Source organism: Bemisia tabaci, chromosome 6 (genome assembly GCF_918797505.1).
Source record: "Bemisia tabaci chromosome 6, PGI_BMITA_v3".
Classification (NCBI taxonomy): Eukaryota; Metazoa; Arthropoda; class Insecta; order Hemiptera; family Aleyrodidae; genus Bemisia; species Bemisia tabaci.
This window is the reverse complement of record NC_092798.1, coordinates 48,403,031-48,420,114: the sequence shown is the minus strand read 5'-3', so window position 1 is coordinate 48,420,114 and position 17,084 is coordinate 48,403,031. Positions and strand designations below refer to the sequence as shown.

General features: G+C 39.1%; 1 protein-coding gene across 1 annotated transcript in view; it reads right to left on the bottom strand.

Moving 5' to 3' along the window:
* SamDC (S-adenosylmethionine decarboxylase) overlaps window positions 1-17,084 on the bottom strand; it is a 42,330-nt gene that overhangs the window by 8,531 nt on the left and 16,715 nt on the right. Inside the window, exons 2-5 of the mRNA XM_019042842.2 lie at window positions 4,126-4,212; window positions 3,376-3,502; window positions 1,823-1,925; window positions 1,066-1,310 (exon numbers count right to left, since the gene is read on the bottom strand). Coding sequence (XP_018898387.2) covers window positions 1,066-1,310; window positions 1,823-1,925; window positions 3,376-3,502; window positions 4,126-4,212 — 562 coding nt within the window. The remainder of the gene's footprint in view (window positions 1-1,065; window positions 1,311-1,822; window positions 1,926-3,375; window positions 3,503-4,125; window positions 4,213-17,084) is intronic.

Below are 17,084 nucleotides of genomic sequence, written 5' to 3'. Positions count from 1 at the left end.
GACTTTCTTTGAGACTCCTGCTTCAATTACCAATGCGCCTGTTGCAAACTTTTGCTGGAGCAAAAATACAAGTTGTTTCAAATTGAAAATGCCTCAAAAATCACGATAGGCGCTTTGGCAAAGTCTGTAATGCAATCTTAACTTCACAATCTGCGTAAGAAATTTGCGTTTTTTTGAGTTCCCCGCTTCAAAACAATACTACGGCACAGGTGAACATATTGTCAGAAGAGTCGCTCCATCGTCCGCAATATTCATCATGGCTGACTCTCCCGCAGTTCTGCGCGTAATTCGAGGAGAGTTCAAGGTCAATCAAGGCGGGCCAGGAAAATATGAACGTAAACACACTGATCGTTATCTGGTCTAATCCTGTTCAGGTGTTATCTTGTCCCATCACACGTGTTTTGGCAAATTGGCGCCGGCCATGATGAATATTGCCGACGATGGAAAGACTCCTCTAACAAAATGTTCACCTGTGCCGTAGTATCATTTTTGAAGCGGGAAGCTCAAAAAACCGCAGATTTCTTACACAGATTGTGAAGTTATGCGTGCATTTCAGACTTTGCCAATGCGTTTATCGTGATTTTTGAGGCATTATCTTTCAGAAACAACTCTTAGTTTTGCTACAGCAAAAGTTTGCAATAGGCCCATTCATAAAATTTAGGTTCCAACTTTTTTCTAAAACCTGGATCAAGAGATCTCCTTTCCAAAAACATAGAAAATATGTACAAGGTTTTATCAGTGACTTGAGACTTGATTGAAAAAAAAGACAAGTTTAAAGTTAAGAAGTATTAGATGTAGCTCATTGGGTTATAGAAAAGAACAGGACTGTGGAAATGACGTAGAAATGCAAAAAAGAATGGTTAAGTAGCGATTTTGTGCTCTTTTGGCAGGATACAAATTCAAGCAGACTAATGTACATATCATTGATCCCAAAAACTGTTTATTTAGTGGAAAAAAAAACCCTGACATGGTACTGATCTTCACATGGTTTGTGCAAAGTTATCTTGCATCGAGGGCCTAAGAATTTCATAAAAAAATTGGAGGCAAGTATGAACGAGATCTTACTTCAGTTGCCTCAAGTGCTGAGGATGATGCTGACTTTGTAAAAATAGACATGATTTCTGGATCAAGATCCGTCATGAGGATCTCCAAAGTTTGGTCGCCGGCCACATCTTTGTTGAGTTTCTTCTTTGGGCTTAAACCGACAGGGTTCCCATTTATGTTGCTGTTGCTGCTTGAAAGTGGTTTTAAAGTGTACAGATACCACTGACAGCCGAAGTCATTTGTCCCCATAGTGTATGCGACCCCATCTGCAAAAAAAAAAACAAAAAAAACCGATTAGTATACAGATTTGGATTGTTGCACTTGCCAAATTCCGTAATTTCAATTGAACTTTCAGAAATTCTGTGAAGACGAAAATAGCCTCAGCAGCTAAATGTCGATGAACAGTAACTAACTAGCAAACTAACTTTCCTAATTTCCTTTAAAATTTCCTAAATGAAAATTTTCAAAACGTAAGGGTCTGATTGGAATCCTCAACTTGATTCTTTGCTAAAATTTGTCTCAAGACTCTAAAATGGGCCCTACTTGAACAGAGAGGACGAAAATAAAGAAAATTTTCACAAAATTTTCTGCCATTTTTTGAAAACCTTGGTGTGCCATTGATGTGTATGCAATGCATCCTTAAAATCATGAGCGACTAGTGCATATATCCTGTGTGTCCAATTTTTTGGTGAAGTCTGCAGAGAAGTTAGCTGATCTGATTACATAGATCGTCTCAACATAGCACAAGTTCCACGAAATACAAGAGCTTTTCACTCACTTTTGAAGAGGGCATTCAAATACTTGACTTCTTGATCAAAACTGCGGTGAACACTCTTTTGCAACTCTGGGCGCTTGAAATTCTTGCGCGAATAAAATAAATCCTGTAAAAAATGAAAACAGAAAATCAAGATAAGTAGGAAAAATCACTTGATGCATTGGAGAGAACTTGTAAATAAGACTCTTATTAAAACATGAAAATAAGATAATACTGAATCTTAATTCTCTCATTTTCAATGGGTTTTGAAACCAAACCACACGATTAAGAATACTGTAGGTGCAGACTGGGTACTTATTATTTTCACAGGAATTGTGATAATATTCAAAACTTTCACTTTACTTCTGAATACAGAGGTCAGTTTGATGAAACAAACTTAGTGAAAAAATTATACATTGAGGTAAAAAATTCACCATGATGAGATAGTAGGAATTAATAGACGCCTAAGCATAACAGGTCAAGGATCTGATCGGGCCAAAGATCAACGCCGGTAGGCATGCGGATCAGTACAATTCATTTGCCCAATACCAGGCAGTACTTCTTCATGTAAGAATATTATTGAAATGGCAGTGCTTGTTTATAGGTCAACTCATTTACGAAATTAATGCTTAAAAATACTATCAACGAAAAATGATAAGCAAATTTGAATGACGAAGTAATATGATGGGAGATTTGTCAGATAAGAAGACTTACAAAGTATTAAAAAGAGGAATCATTTTCCTTAATTTTGGTTGCTGCCTCAGAACCGATTGAAGCAAAGTTGATTAGAGGTGGAGAAACTCTACATGTACCAAATTTGAGTTCTACAATAAACCATATAATTATGAAGGAATTTATTGAAGGTTGAAATTAGGGGGTGCATATAAAATGATCTTCACTTTATATGAACACCTAGAATATTTTGAAAAATTTCCATTTTCAATGTGGTCTGGCTTTTCAACATTTCTTCATTTTTATAAACCCTTATTTGCGATTTCCTCATATGATAGGAAGAAATATTCCGAACTTGCCCATAATCCACCTCAGAAATGTAAAAAAATGTGAGCCTTTGACGAAGAAAGCACCGACTAGAGACCGTGTTTTGCCTAGGAGGACAGTTAATCAGAGTAAAATGTGCTGACCTTTCATTTGATCTGATACCCTTGATGTAACATCATCAAGAAACCTTTGCAATCTTCACTTTACATAATATTCACAGCCATAGGTGCTGATCCCATTCAAGAGCTACAATTATCAATTAAAATTAGCAAACTCAGCAATAATAACTGCAAAATCTATCTTCTAAGAATAAGTCAGTCACCGGTCAAAGACATGGAAAAAGGCTCATTTTCACCCAAAACTACCTTGCGAGAAAGTTTTCCTTATCACTTCTATCAATTAGTGCCAATTTAAATCAGTAGCTGTGCCTCAGTATGGCAGCGTTTTCATTACTCTGCAAAATCTCCGCAAAATTGTCCGTGTCGTTGGGGTCAGTACTAGTTTTTGGAAAAATGCTGTTATGGCATTGATGTCTTGAGCTGATAAAGCAAAAAAGAGAATCATTCTACGAAACTCACCTCAACTGATGTGAATCCAGCATACTGCTCGACCAGCATTAACAATGATTTCAAGCACATCAACGGTGTGGTTGTTCCACATGTTTTCAGGATGAACCGTCTTTTAGCAACGAACAGACTGCTCTCGCTAAAATGAATGTAAAAAGAAAATAATTAAACATTATAAATGATAGAAAGAATCACTGCTAAGTGTAATTGGAGCTTAAGATTCGTTTTGGCTTCTTAGGTCTTAAGTAAAATAAAGTCAGGAGGTCAAAATTCTATTGGAGATTTATTACTTCTTTGAGCTTGATTTTTCTCACTCATCTTTTTTACAAATATTTATTTAGTAATTTAAAAAAAAATGCAACAAAGCTAATAAAAATTTCACAAAAGGCTGCCATTTAGGTATACAAGAATAAACAACAAAAAATAATATAAAATAAAAATTTAAAAATGAAAATAATTTTTTAAGAGACTTTCGCAGAGTAAAAAAAAACTGTTCTTTCCCTCTTTCCTTCTTTAAGAGAATCTTGAAGACACATGGAAAGTTTTATTACCTTTTGAATATTAATACGTATCTACAAAATGCAGAGATAAATCAAATTATAGGGACAGTTAAAATTGTAGACTAGTAAAAATAAAGGCGATTTAAAAAGAGACAAACTAATGCTACACCATGCATCATTAGCAATTCAAAAACTTTACTTTAAAAAAACTTGAATGGATAATCAATTTTGTATGACTCATTAATAAATTATGACAATTTACCTGAGAACATACGCATCGATTTCATCGTTCGATGAAAAGCTGATGACGCCACATCGCACTGTCTTCAACAGTCTTTCTAATTTTTCCCTGAAACAGAAAAAAAGGTTTGACTGATAAATATTTCAGTAAATTTTCACACAGTACTGGTGAGGTTTAGAAACTCTACCATTTCCATTACTGGTAATCCCAAAACCTGACACTTAAGAAACTTACTCTACAATTTCACTGATTTTTGAAAAAAATCAGAGAAAAGACCAGTAAAAATTTCCGGTAGGCATGCCCAAAAACCGGACTACATTTTGGGACTAATATTTATCATTTAAAGTAGGTAATAGGTAGGTACCTATTTGCATGAAAAATCTGATCTGAGATCTGAGCTAGAAATAGTAGTTCCTTCATTGCAAAAGGTAGTCCAAATGCCGTGTAAAAGTTCAATTCAATTCGCAAAAGGAAATTTTGCGGCGTTAAAAGTAGTTACGTTCTTTTGTCTGATCACGACGATATACTTTAGCAAAAAGGCGAAAAAATAATAGTATATTGCAAAATTTAGTTCAACTAATACCACATATGATAGTTCTAAAATATAGCCTGTGTATCTCTAAATAAAGTCCCCAAAAAATAGCGTTCAAAATTTTGCTTTGCCGGAAGCAGAAATGGACCGCGTTTAACAGAAAGGAAGCAAGCCACACCAGCTATTGCCAAATCCAACCAGGTAATTCCATTTTTTACGAGAGAACATTTGTGCGGATTCGGTTGAAAATTTTAAGGAATTTGCTTCGTGAAGCGCTGAAATTCACTGAAATCTGCACAAAAATCCGCACAACCGTTTTTACGTGAAAAATTAAATTTTCCGTTTAAATTTGCAAAGCTGATGTGGGTTGCTTACTTTCAGTTTAACGCGGTCCAAATTTGACCAGAGGTGGTGGCACCGACCCTTAATATGCCGATTCAACCGACGAAATTCGGCCTCTGAACTGTTGCACACGGAGAGAAAAACTTCGTGCGTGGGACCCGAAGTTGAGGTCATATGGATCTCCGAAGTTTTCGGATCACGTATCTAAAAACTTGAGGTCTGGCTGCCGAAGTTCAGGTCACACATCTGAAGTAGGTACTCCGGTAGGTACATACCGAAGTGCCTTGATGTCTGATCCGAACTTCGGCAACTCAACCTCAAGTTTTCGGATGCGTGATCAGAAAACTTCAGAGATCCATACGACCTCAACTTCGGGTTCCAAGCACAACGTTTTTTTCTCGGTGACATACGTCTTTTTTCAAGACTCCTGATGTACATGCCCCCCCCCCCCCCCCATTGCTCAACTTCGTCCATGACCACCCTCTCCCCAGTTTCCCGGACGGCTGGAAGCACCACGAACAGAAACTGCCGGTAACCGGTTACCGCGTGATGAAAGTTTATCGTGTTTATTCGCGGAGATTAGAGGCCGCACTTTGGTTCCAGGAAATTAAAGCAACTAAGCCTAACCGTGCGGGATTTTATTTCTAAGCGTTCGGACGCGACCAGAGTGGAAAATCGAACTAATTAGTTTTGCACTGTTTCGACGCGATAGCTTTCAAGAGCCGCGAGCGATTCGCGACACGTGTGGAGGCGTGAAGAAATCCTCGCAAATAGGACATCATTAAACGAAAAGGGATCGATGAACGGAGGGAGCTTGGAAAAAAAAACAACTTTCAAAGTTTTCCGCCGGACCGTAAGTCGTTTTATGAAACATCTCCTGCGGCTGGACCCTCCGCCTGGGTGCGATCAATTAATCTGCGATAAACAGGCATTATGGATGATCGATAATTGCATGTTATGCGCGCCTTGCCTGCACAGTCGGTCCTTCGACTAGCAAGACGTCTTGCGAAGTTCCACCCGACTGCTGGAGAGGTTTCGTAAAAACAACGTACGGTCAATTGAAGAATGTACTTCAGAAGGTACATCAACATCACCACTCTGTCGTGCTAAGAAAAAACGCCGTAGGAACATTCGCGAGTTGCCGAATTTCCTTCGATAAAATGTTTGATTTTGAGGAGCGTTATGAATATTTTTCCGATAAATTTTTCAAGAGCTTTAGGTAAAATTGCGAAAAAAATTATCTGAAAAAATGGGAGGAAAATATTCATAAATTTACTAGGAAATTCGCGTATTATCAAAAGAGATTCGGCAACGCCTGAAGGTTCATACGGCGCACAGTGGAGTATTATACCCGAAAAGCTGGCGGAAAGTCCAAAAAAAAATGTGGTAAAAGTTTGGTAAAACAGGTAAATAATGATTCTTTGATATCTACTGCATGACATTGTGACAACAGAATCCGCATTTCACTACTGGATGGTCGAGGAAAAAAGGGTAAACCCAACGGTTTTGCGCGCATCTTAGCTCTAGTTCAGTATTGATTACGTTCAGCTTTTCAATCAAAGTGTGTGTGCAGTGACAGGTACAAGCTACATCTGCAGGCTTATTGGCAGCCATTATTTATGGTAAGTAGTCCCTTTTTACATATATATTACTATAAATAGAAATTTGATTGTCTGGCATGTATACGCTGTTGTCAAATCGTTCAGTAAAATGGGCATTTTCCATGAAAATGCTTAAATAAGATAGTTTCTGAATATGTGCCGGGCTGGGTCGGGCTAAAAATGAAGGATTTTCGTAAACTAGAACCCAACCGCAAGAGTCTCCCGCAAAAATTTTTTACCCAAATTCACCCTTTGAATTTCTGCGAATTTTTGAAATTGAGCTTTGTTTTCAAGCAAAAATCACGTACTGCCGAATTTTGGATCCTGTATATTTTTCAGGTCAATAATGTGAGCCTCAGCATTAAATGGAAGTCTTATGACACTTCTGGAGTGGGGCAGGGTTTCTGAAGGGTTCATAGTGTCAGTAAGGATCCATATTTAGTCCGAAAAGAGCCTAAATTACTTACGGACAAATTTTTCAATGTAGTACAGTGGCACACTCTAAAAATTTACGTAGAATTGGCAACGTCGCAAATCAAATCTGTGTGAATCACATACAAAGAACTCCAGAAGTGTCATAAGACTTCCATTTAATGCTGAGGCTCACATTATTGACCTGAAAAATATATAGGATCCAAAATTCGGAAGTACGTGATTTTTGCTTGAAAACAAAGCTCAATTTCAAAAATTCGCAGAAATTCAAAGGGTGAATTTGGGTAAAAAATTTTTGCGGGAGAATCTTGCGGTTGGGTTTTAGTTTACGAAAATCCTTCATTTTTAGCCCGACACAGCCCGGCACATATTCAGAAACTACTTCGTTTAGGAATTTTCCAGCGTAATATAGTGGCACACTCTATAAAAATTGACGTAAATTTGGCAACGTCGCATATCAAATCTGTGTGAATCACATACAAAGAACTCCAGGAGTGTCATGAGACTTCCATTTAATGCTGAGGCTCACATTATTGACCTGAAAAATATGTAGGATCCAAAATTCGGAAGTACGTGATTTTTGCTTGAAAACAAAGCTCAATTTCAAAAATTCGCAGAAATTCAAAGGGTGAATATGGGTAAAAAATTTTTGCGGGAGAATCTTGCGGTTGGGTTCTAGTTTACGAAAATCCTTCATTTTCAGCCCGACACAGCCCGGCACATATTCAGAAACTATCTTATTTAAGCATCTTCATGGAAAATGCCCATTTTACTGAACGATTTGACAACAGCATATACATGCCAGACAATCAAATTTCTAATTATAGTAATATATATGTAAAAAGGGACTACTTACCATAAATAATGGCTGCCAATAAGCCTGCAGATGTAGCTTGTACCTGTCACTGCATACACACTTTGATTGAAAAGCTGAACGTAAACAATACTGAACTAGAGCTAAGATGCGCGCGAAACCGCTGGGTTTACCCTTTTTTCCTCGACCATCCAGTAGTGATAAGCGGATTCTGTTGTCACAATGTCATGCAGTAGATATCAGAGAATCATTATTTACCTGTTTTACCAAACTTTACCACATTTTTTTTTTCTGGACTTTCCGCCAGCTTTTCGGGTATAATAGGTACTCCATTGTGCGGCGTTCTTCCTTGGACGATAGCACTCAAGCACTGCCGTGGTGAGGAGGAGGATGGTAAGTCTAGAGATGCACAAAATGCTCGAGCGGCTGTTCTACCCGTGGCTGACATGCATTGAAAAAAAGGTTCTTAAGATATTATTTTTACTTGAAGCGTCGTTCCTTGTCATACAAATTTAGTTTTATTTTTAGTTGAAGAAACGTTGCTTTTTTAATGGTTTTTTAACTTTAACTTAACGATAGCGAAACGACGCTTCTTTAAATTCAAAAACGGATGGGAAAAAAAATTGTTGACAAGAAACGATGCTTTCAGTCAAAATAATATCTCAAGAAAATATATGTATGTTTTTCAGTAAGTCACATGAAGAAATCCGTTTAAGCACACGAGAAAATTTTTGGAGGAAAAGACGTTTCAATCTGATACACTACATACTCCTGCTACTACTTTTTTTTTCTCTCTTTTCTTCTGTTTCAGTGAAAATGAGAGGACAAAAAAAACCCGTGAAAGTACAATAATTTTTTAAATTTTTTTTGGTACAATGCGCACATGTAACTTTTATGCGAGGTGAGGATATTTTCGAAACATAGATACATTTTAAGGCAAAGATTGCGAAAAAACTTTACCCTGAAGAATTTCCCGCACCCCTGGTATGAGCGGAAAACCCGACGAGGAAAAGCCGTTGATTACAACTTGGGAGAATTTTGAAAGCAAGAATACCTACGTGTGATGAAAAATGTGAATCTTAAATAAAAAAGTGGACTGAGGAGGATGAAGTTGCGATCGGCTCATAAAAATTCTGAACTTTTTTAAAAAAAAATTGAAAACCCTTTTTTCCGACACGCGATTCTGTTTCTCAGCTTAACAGTAAAGTTGCGTTATGGGAAAATGCCGTAAAAACATCTCGGGATGTTGCCGAATGTCTCCACACAAATCAAACATTTTCTCACAATTAGAGATCGGAATCGCTAAAAATTGAAAAACTCAACCAATCCTTACGTTATTTAATTTAACGAACAAATAAATGACGTAGGGAAAATTTGAGTTTTCTCATTTTTAGCAATTCAGATCTCAATCAAAAGTGTACTTTCCTACGTTTCAAGCTTGATTTCACCATTGTTTTCTAGCGAACTTGTAAATTTATTGTAAAATTGCTATCGGTCTACAATTTTGTGTAGTATTTTTGAAAATACCAGGGCAAATACGTCCATAAGTTCTCTCAGGTGCTTTAAGCTAATCTCGGCGCGCTGAAAAGTCCAGGGTTGCCACAAAATTTAGAGAGTATAAAATTCCCTGACATTTCTCCGATTTCCCTGACACATTTTAGCGAAATTCCCTGAGAATTGAAGATGTGACGGATGGTTAAGAAGGCATAATTGAAAATAGTTTTCAGGCAAAATTTGTTGTTCGAAACCTCAAACCCAATTCTAGAAAGCAAATGAAGGAGATTTAACAAATTTCCCCCGAAATTTTCGTCATTTTTCCTGACATTTCCCAGGTTTCCCCGACTGTGGCAACCCTGAAAGTTGCGTTCGGCGGCTGGAAGATGGAATTAAAAATTGGAAAACTTGCGGATTTGATTCGCAATGTTGTCGTATATCTTAGTTTTTCCTATAAAATGTCAATTCAATCAACAAATTCCGTGAAAAATAAATATTTATCGGTGGAAATCGGGCGACATTGGAACGCTCATGCGGCGCGGCGTTTTCCCGATGCACAGACCAAAACTCCCCGTGAACTTGCTTCTGGGTTCGCGGAGCCGCCGTTTGCGATATATCGATTGATCTGCCATTTAAGCCTGTGAAGAAGGGTCGATAAACAGGGCGTTCGCAGCGAAAACCTTAATAATCGATTCTTTACCATAGCTACAGATGAGGAAATATCGATAATCGATCATTCACGCCACACCACTGCGGTACCGCCGTTTGCGATACATCGATTGATCTGCCATTTAAACCTATGAAAGAGGGTCGATAAACCGGGCGTTCGCAGCGAACACCTTGATAATCGATTCTTTACCATAGCTACAAATGAGGAAGTATCGATAATCGATCATTCACGCCACGCCACTGCGGTACCGCCGTTTGCGATACATCGATTGATCTGCCATTTAAACCTATGAAAAAGGGTCGATAAACAGGGTGTTCGCAGCGAACACCTTGATAGTCGATTCTTTACCATAGTTTGAAATGAGGAAGTATCGATAATCGATCATTCACGCCACGCCACTGCGGTACCGCCGTTTGCGATAGATCGATTGATCTGCCATTTAAACCTATGAAAAAGGGTCGATAAACAGGGTGTTCGCAGCGAACACCTTAATAATCGATTCTTTACCATAGCTTTAAATGAGGAAATATCGATAATCGATCATTCACGCCACGCCGCTGGTGCTAAAATGTCACGATCCGCGGATGCACGCTATGAAGTGCGACTTGCTCTGTGCAGGAGGTGTCCGCCGGATTTGCCGGGATTCTGCGCCAAGCGAGGTGAGGTGCCTCGACGAGGTCTATTTTTTGATTTCCTTTGCTCTTTGCTCCGCGAAGGCGGATCGTTGCAAAAACCGCTGCAATTTCTGTGACACCCCCCCCCCCCCCACCCGGTCGCAGCTTCCCGATTCCGCCGGTTATGCTACAAAGTTGCACCCGCGGCCGCGATGCGAGGGACACGCGAACCCCTTTCAATTAATCATTCCCTAACTGGATGTTCATCGTTCTGGCAGATTTGGGAAACTGTTGCACGTTTTGTCTGCCCTGCCGTGCTAAGGAAAAACGCCGCATGAACATTCGAGAGTTGCCGAATTGCCTCGATAAAATGTTTATTTTTGAGGCAAGTTATGAATATTTGGACTACATTTTGCAATTAGGAGCTATAAATTCCGGCCCGGTTTAAAAACAGCGTAAGTGCCATTAGTTCCCCTATGCACATAAGTGTTTTTTTCAGATGAGCCAGAATTTATACATCCTAATTGCAAAATGCAGTCCATTTTTCCTTGAAATTTGCAGGAAGTTTAGGTGAAATTGCGAACAAAATTATCTGAGAAAATGGAAGGAAAATATCAGAAGTTTACCAGGGAGTTCGTGCTTTATCAAAGGAAATTTGGCAACGCCTGAAGGTTCATACGGCGTTTTTCCTTAGCACGGCAGTAGCCCATTATGAAGTTAGGAAGGGTTTTCCGATTTTTTGACCCCCCCCCCCACCCCCGTCACAAAGATGAAATCCGTTGTACGCCCCTTAGGATCACGTCAGTTTTTGCTCAACCCCTCCTCCTTCACCTCCCCTTACTTCTCATGAAATATGGACGCTTCGCGATGATTTCGAACGGAATTTTCTGCAAATTTTCAGTTTGACGTCAGGCTTGGCTTGTTCCCACTCTGCGTCCTTTCGTCGTGAGATACAGATTACATGAAAGCGCATTAACAGTGGCCAAATTTCCACTGCTACAAACTGAACCTTCTGGAGACTTCGTGTAAATCATTTTGATAGATTTACGGATTTGTTACACACTGTTGTTATTTTTCCACAATTTAATCTAACCCCTTTCAAAATTTCAGAGAAAAATATCCTTATTGCCTAAAAATGTATGTACTGTCTGAGGAAACTTGGCAACTTCCAAATTCCCAACTTGAAAAATTTCCATGGGAAGACACCCCTCTAACATTATGAAATGTGACGAAATTAACATCAAAATGTACACTTTCTAGTACAAAATTCAGTGTCCGACTCGCTGAACCGGCTTGTTCCACTGTGTGCCGGGCGTGGCAGACAGATCGGCACGAGGCGGAAGCCGGTGGTCCAACGCAGACACAGCATGGGACATAGAGCATGGCGTGCGACCAAGACTGCATCCTAATATCACTCGAATCTATTGGCACGTGCACTTGCGTACACTTGAGTGCCGTTCAGCAGATTACTCGAGCTTCATCCGAGAAAGTTTCCGATTTGTTTCCAGCTTTGAAAAGGGCGGAGGGCAGGGAATTTCCAGAGCTTTCATTGAAAAGTCTGGAAATTTCCCGCTGAAAAGCTTTCAAGGTTTTGGAACGAAAAATTTCCTGAATTTTCAGTCGTGTTGGGAATAAAAATGTGACCAATCTAAGCGAATAAGAAACTTCATTTTCCAGGATGTAAAATGTCCTCCACTTTTTTCAAAAGCTATGACCACGTTTTTCTACACAACCTAAAAATATTGGTTTGGGGTTTTCAGGACTTGTATTTCCTCGATTTTTGAGCTTCCGGTGCCCCTGGTAAAAATTGGCAGTAGAATCTGTGTTCCAAAATACCATAGACCTACGGCCGGCTGTAAGATTTCCAATAGCTTCTATAGCCGGCTACACAATTTCTTATAGCCTTTTATAGCCGATGGCGATTAAGCAACTCACAGCCAGGCGATAAAGTGTATGCTAAACGTCACTAATTACGGATGCTAGGACTTAGTGAGTTTTTGGACTACTGCTTTCTTTTTGGGCCGTAGTATCTTGATTTATTTTGCGAGGAAAGCTCCGTACTTTTGATGGATGCCTGCCATTCCTAATATATTAGAGCGCCTTCAGTTTCGTATGATACTGTGCAATACCTCTGGTGTGAAATAGTTGCTTCAAGCGCCGTGGCACGCTGCGGTGCGGCAGGCGGGCAGCCAGCGCGAAACGCGCATTGGCGCCTACAAACCTAACAGGGATACTTCACGCGTTGCGCAATGCGTGAAGTATCCCTGTTAGGTTTGTAGGCGCCAGTGCGTCGCCGCTCCGCTTTGTGTTAGGCTCTAATATTTAATCTGGCGGAGTCAGCGTTATTCAACTAATGATTTTGAAATGTTTGCACATCCTGTATGGATTATTCTCGTTTTAATTGATGAAAAAAAATATGTATTAAAGGAAAATATAACGTGTGTTTTGTAAATATTAAGGTGGTTCCGTATCAAACTTAATGATTTCCAAAGCACACGAATTTCTACACAATTTCTTATAGCCTTTTATAATCGATGGCGAAAAAGCAACAGCCAGGCGATAAAGTGTAAAGCCCGGCTATAGGAACTATATCCCGGCTGCATAATTTTTTATCGCTCCGTATAGCCCGGCCGTATGATTTTCTCCGCATTCTACAGCCAGCTATATGATTTTCTGTAGCCTTCTTTAGCCGGCTATAAGAATTCCTATGGTATTTTGAAACGCAGCTCTTATCGCCAATTTTTACCAGGGTGTAGATAGATTCCGCGATAATTTACAGATTTTCTTCCTTTAAGCATTTGAAAAATAGTTGAGATAAATATTACCTAGGAAGATAAGGTACCTTTTTTATGATCTGGTTACAAATACAGAAGAATCTCGAATATCCGCAATTTTTAATGTGCACATTATTGATCGAAGGGCATTTTTCAACTTGTGCTGAGGGTAAGAATGAGATTGGAGGGGGGGGGGGGGGCAGTGGCAATTTCCTTGATAAAAGTATGTCGCCTCCTTAACTAATCCCAAGAGGGTATTCATGCCTTTAAATAGAATAGTTAGTTAGTTAGTAAGATAGTTAGTTAGTTATTTGGTTATAGCTATTTTATTAGAGGCATTCAGCAACTTGGTCTATTAATGTCTTTACAGAAAATATAAAGAGTGAGTACATATTTGCCAGTAGAAAGCCGTTTAAGTTTTCAAAGCTGTTCCCAAACTGTCAGTAGAGAGCCAGTAATGACAAAACCATTCATAAGATCACGAAAGGTAGTGGTGAGAAAAAGTGCCTTCAAATCGTAGGGTAGGCAATGAGCCCTACAGTAATGTGCGAATAGTTGCTCAGTTGATTCAATTCCCAAGTTTTTAACTCCACTGATTATAGCCTCTTTATGTCGAGAAACTATGAGGGAACAATGCATGATGTGTAGTGGAATGAATCATTGTCAGAAAAAGAACAATCACTTTCGCAAAAAGAATTCTCAATTATAATTTTTGTCAATATCTTGAGACGTTTCTTTATTACCTCGGATAAGTATTATCGAGGATAAAAATATTGAGTGAGCACTGTTTCTCCATGATTAAGATGAATATTCCCTCTAGCTCGGAAATTCACGTGTTATCATTTTCAATAGATGGATGATGCTGCGTTATGATGTGAAATTTCTCGTGTTCTTCCTTATTCGATGCGGGTTTTTGTTCATTTTTCAATTTTCATATTTCGTTTCATGAGTTCGTTCGTTTCACGTATTTACGTTTCACAGCTTTTGAGACTACTTCTAGTAAGAGAAAAAAGAGGAAAAGACAGAATGAGGAGTGAAAAAAGGAATAAATAATGAATGGAATTATGCGCGGACTTGGAACGACGTTGTGTGAACAAAATTTTGATTTAAACCATACTGCTTTTTAGGCCTCCAGGAAGAATTTGACAATGATTCAGTAATACCTCTCATTTGCTTACACACCGTTAAAGCTAACACTAACTACAAAAACTGTATGCCGTTCTTCTGATTGCATCGACGTTTTTCAATGATTGATGCGAAAATTAATGACTTTTTCTCTCTCATAGCAAACGCAGCTGCTGTGAAATCCAGAAGGTCAGCAAAGGGGGATAATACGGCTGGGATTATGGATTGAAAAATTTTGCGTTTGCGGCGGATTGCGCTTTGATCCCTTCGCTTTCACGCCAAGCTGCAATCTTTTCACATTTTTTCAGTGAAAGCTAGCTTTATTCATAGTTATTGCTGACTCGAAGATTTTGCACACGATTTTATTTTTTCCAGGAATCGGTGCTTTGCGCGAATGCCTTTGAATTCCATTCAATAGGCTTGATTGGAAAAGAAGGAGGGAAAACAATAAATTCATAATTAAGCGTTTTATAATCCGCGCCGATCAAGACCTTTCTCTCGCTGGAAAGAATCAACATCAGCGCCGCGAGGCTGCAGAAAAGCGATGACTGGGAGAATTATGAGGAATTATTCTATCAGGGCAAAAAAACTGGTGAACCGGCAGGTAAGCAGGGAGACATCGGGGCATTTTCCCTTTTTCATTGGAGGAAACTTAGAGATGCTACGCTCGGATTTTGCTCTACAGTCAACTTTTGTCACCCATCCAAAGAGTGCAGAAATTTCCATGCGACCAACCCGGTCGCGATTAATGGGGTAATCGCACTGTGAGAACGGGAAAAACGTCAAATTCTGCGTAATTTTCGAATTTGCAACGTTTTAGCAGCGCAAAAATCCATATTTGGTAAGCAAAGGTCTGTTCTTTTTTCTCTTTTTTTTTCTTCTTCTATCTTTCAAATTTTCAATGGGAACTGACCAGTTTTGGTCAAAAATTGGGGAAGATCAATTAAGGGGGAAGCTTGGGATTTTATGCACCTCTCCTCGTCCCCTAAAATATGACTGGATCAAATTTTGCAATTAGGAACAACAATTTCTGGCTAATTTTAGAAAGAACATATGCTTGCCATTAGTTTCCCTAGGCAGATAGGTGTTTTCAGCAACGAGCTAGAAATTGAAGTTCCTTGATGCAAAATGCAGTGGCCAATAGGAACGGCGCTCCTGCCAGCTGATAATTGAAATTCATAGACAAAAAGACAGACATACAAGACACAGGGAAAATGGGGCAATCCTATTAGTGAACCGGGTGGTTGCAATGTACAAAGGAGGTAAGTATTAGACAAATCTACAAGAGACCCTACAGTTAGTCTACCATTTCCCCTTAGTCTATAAGAACCACACGTTTCAACCAATAGAATCGCTTCATACTCCAAATGTCATCTTTGTCTATAGCTTTCTCTATCCAATTCAACAATCGACCCGCTGCTTCCGTCTCACTCTACAAACTTCTCTTTCGTTCCTCGGTGCGCTCTCTTCAGTTGTTAAACTCCTCGAAATAGACTCTATCTGCGGTTCAAGATCTGGAAGCAGGGGGAAACTGTTGATTTTGTCGATGGCTTTACGTAATAGCTAATAATCAGTCGATCTGTGTCGATGACTCTAACGAGGAGCCGCATGATTCACGGATCGTACTCCAACCGCGTCACCGCACAGTGCTGCCGTCCTGAGGAAAAATGCCGCATGAACATTCGACTTTTGACACTGACTTTTTTAAAATTCCCTGAAATTTCCTTCAGGGTTGCCACAGAATTTAGAAAATGAAATTCCATAAAATTTTCCCTGATTTCACTGACACATTTCGGCGAAATTCGCTGACAATCACGGAAAAAATTAAATTGCTGATTTAACCATTCAATTGCTAAAAAAGTGACTGCAATATTACAACGTAGATTTCACGACATAAAATGCTACTTTAACCACTATTGTAAGCTAATTTTACCACGGGGGTGGTTAAAGTATCATTTTTTTGTTGTGAAATCTACGTTGAAATATTGCAGTCACTTTTTTAGCAATTGAATTGTTAAATTAGCAATTTAATTGTTAAATCAGCAATTCAATTTTTTCCATGTGGTTGAAGATCTGATGGCTGGTTAAGAAGGCATAATTGAAAATAGTTTTCAGGCAAAATTTCTTGTTCAAAATCTCAAACCCATTCTAGAAAGCAAATGGAGGTGATTTAACAAATTTCCCCTGACATTTTCGTCATTTTCCCTGACATTTCCTGCTTTTCCCTGACTTTTTAAAATTCCCTGAATTTGGCAAGTGACAACTCCGTTAGGGCAGCGCAGAAGACAGTTCGATATGTTTTCTTACACGCTAACCGACCACGCTCGCCAAAACATTTGAGTTCACAAATTAGTTCTGCGAGTATCTTCCTCGATAACGAGGGCACTCACCCTTTCGTTTTAAAGTGTATTTTGTTTTTTTAGACGGGGTCGGCAACACGGAGCCCCGATCGATTTTAATATTGTCAAGTAGACATAGACTCCCACTTACTTTCAAGAGACGGCGTCTTCGAGGCTATTATGTTCCTCATTCATGTTCCGACAGATATTACCTTATCTCGAGTGAACTGAATTTAGTCCAAC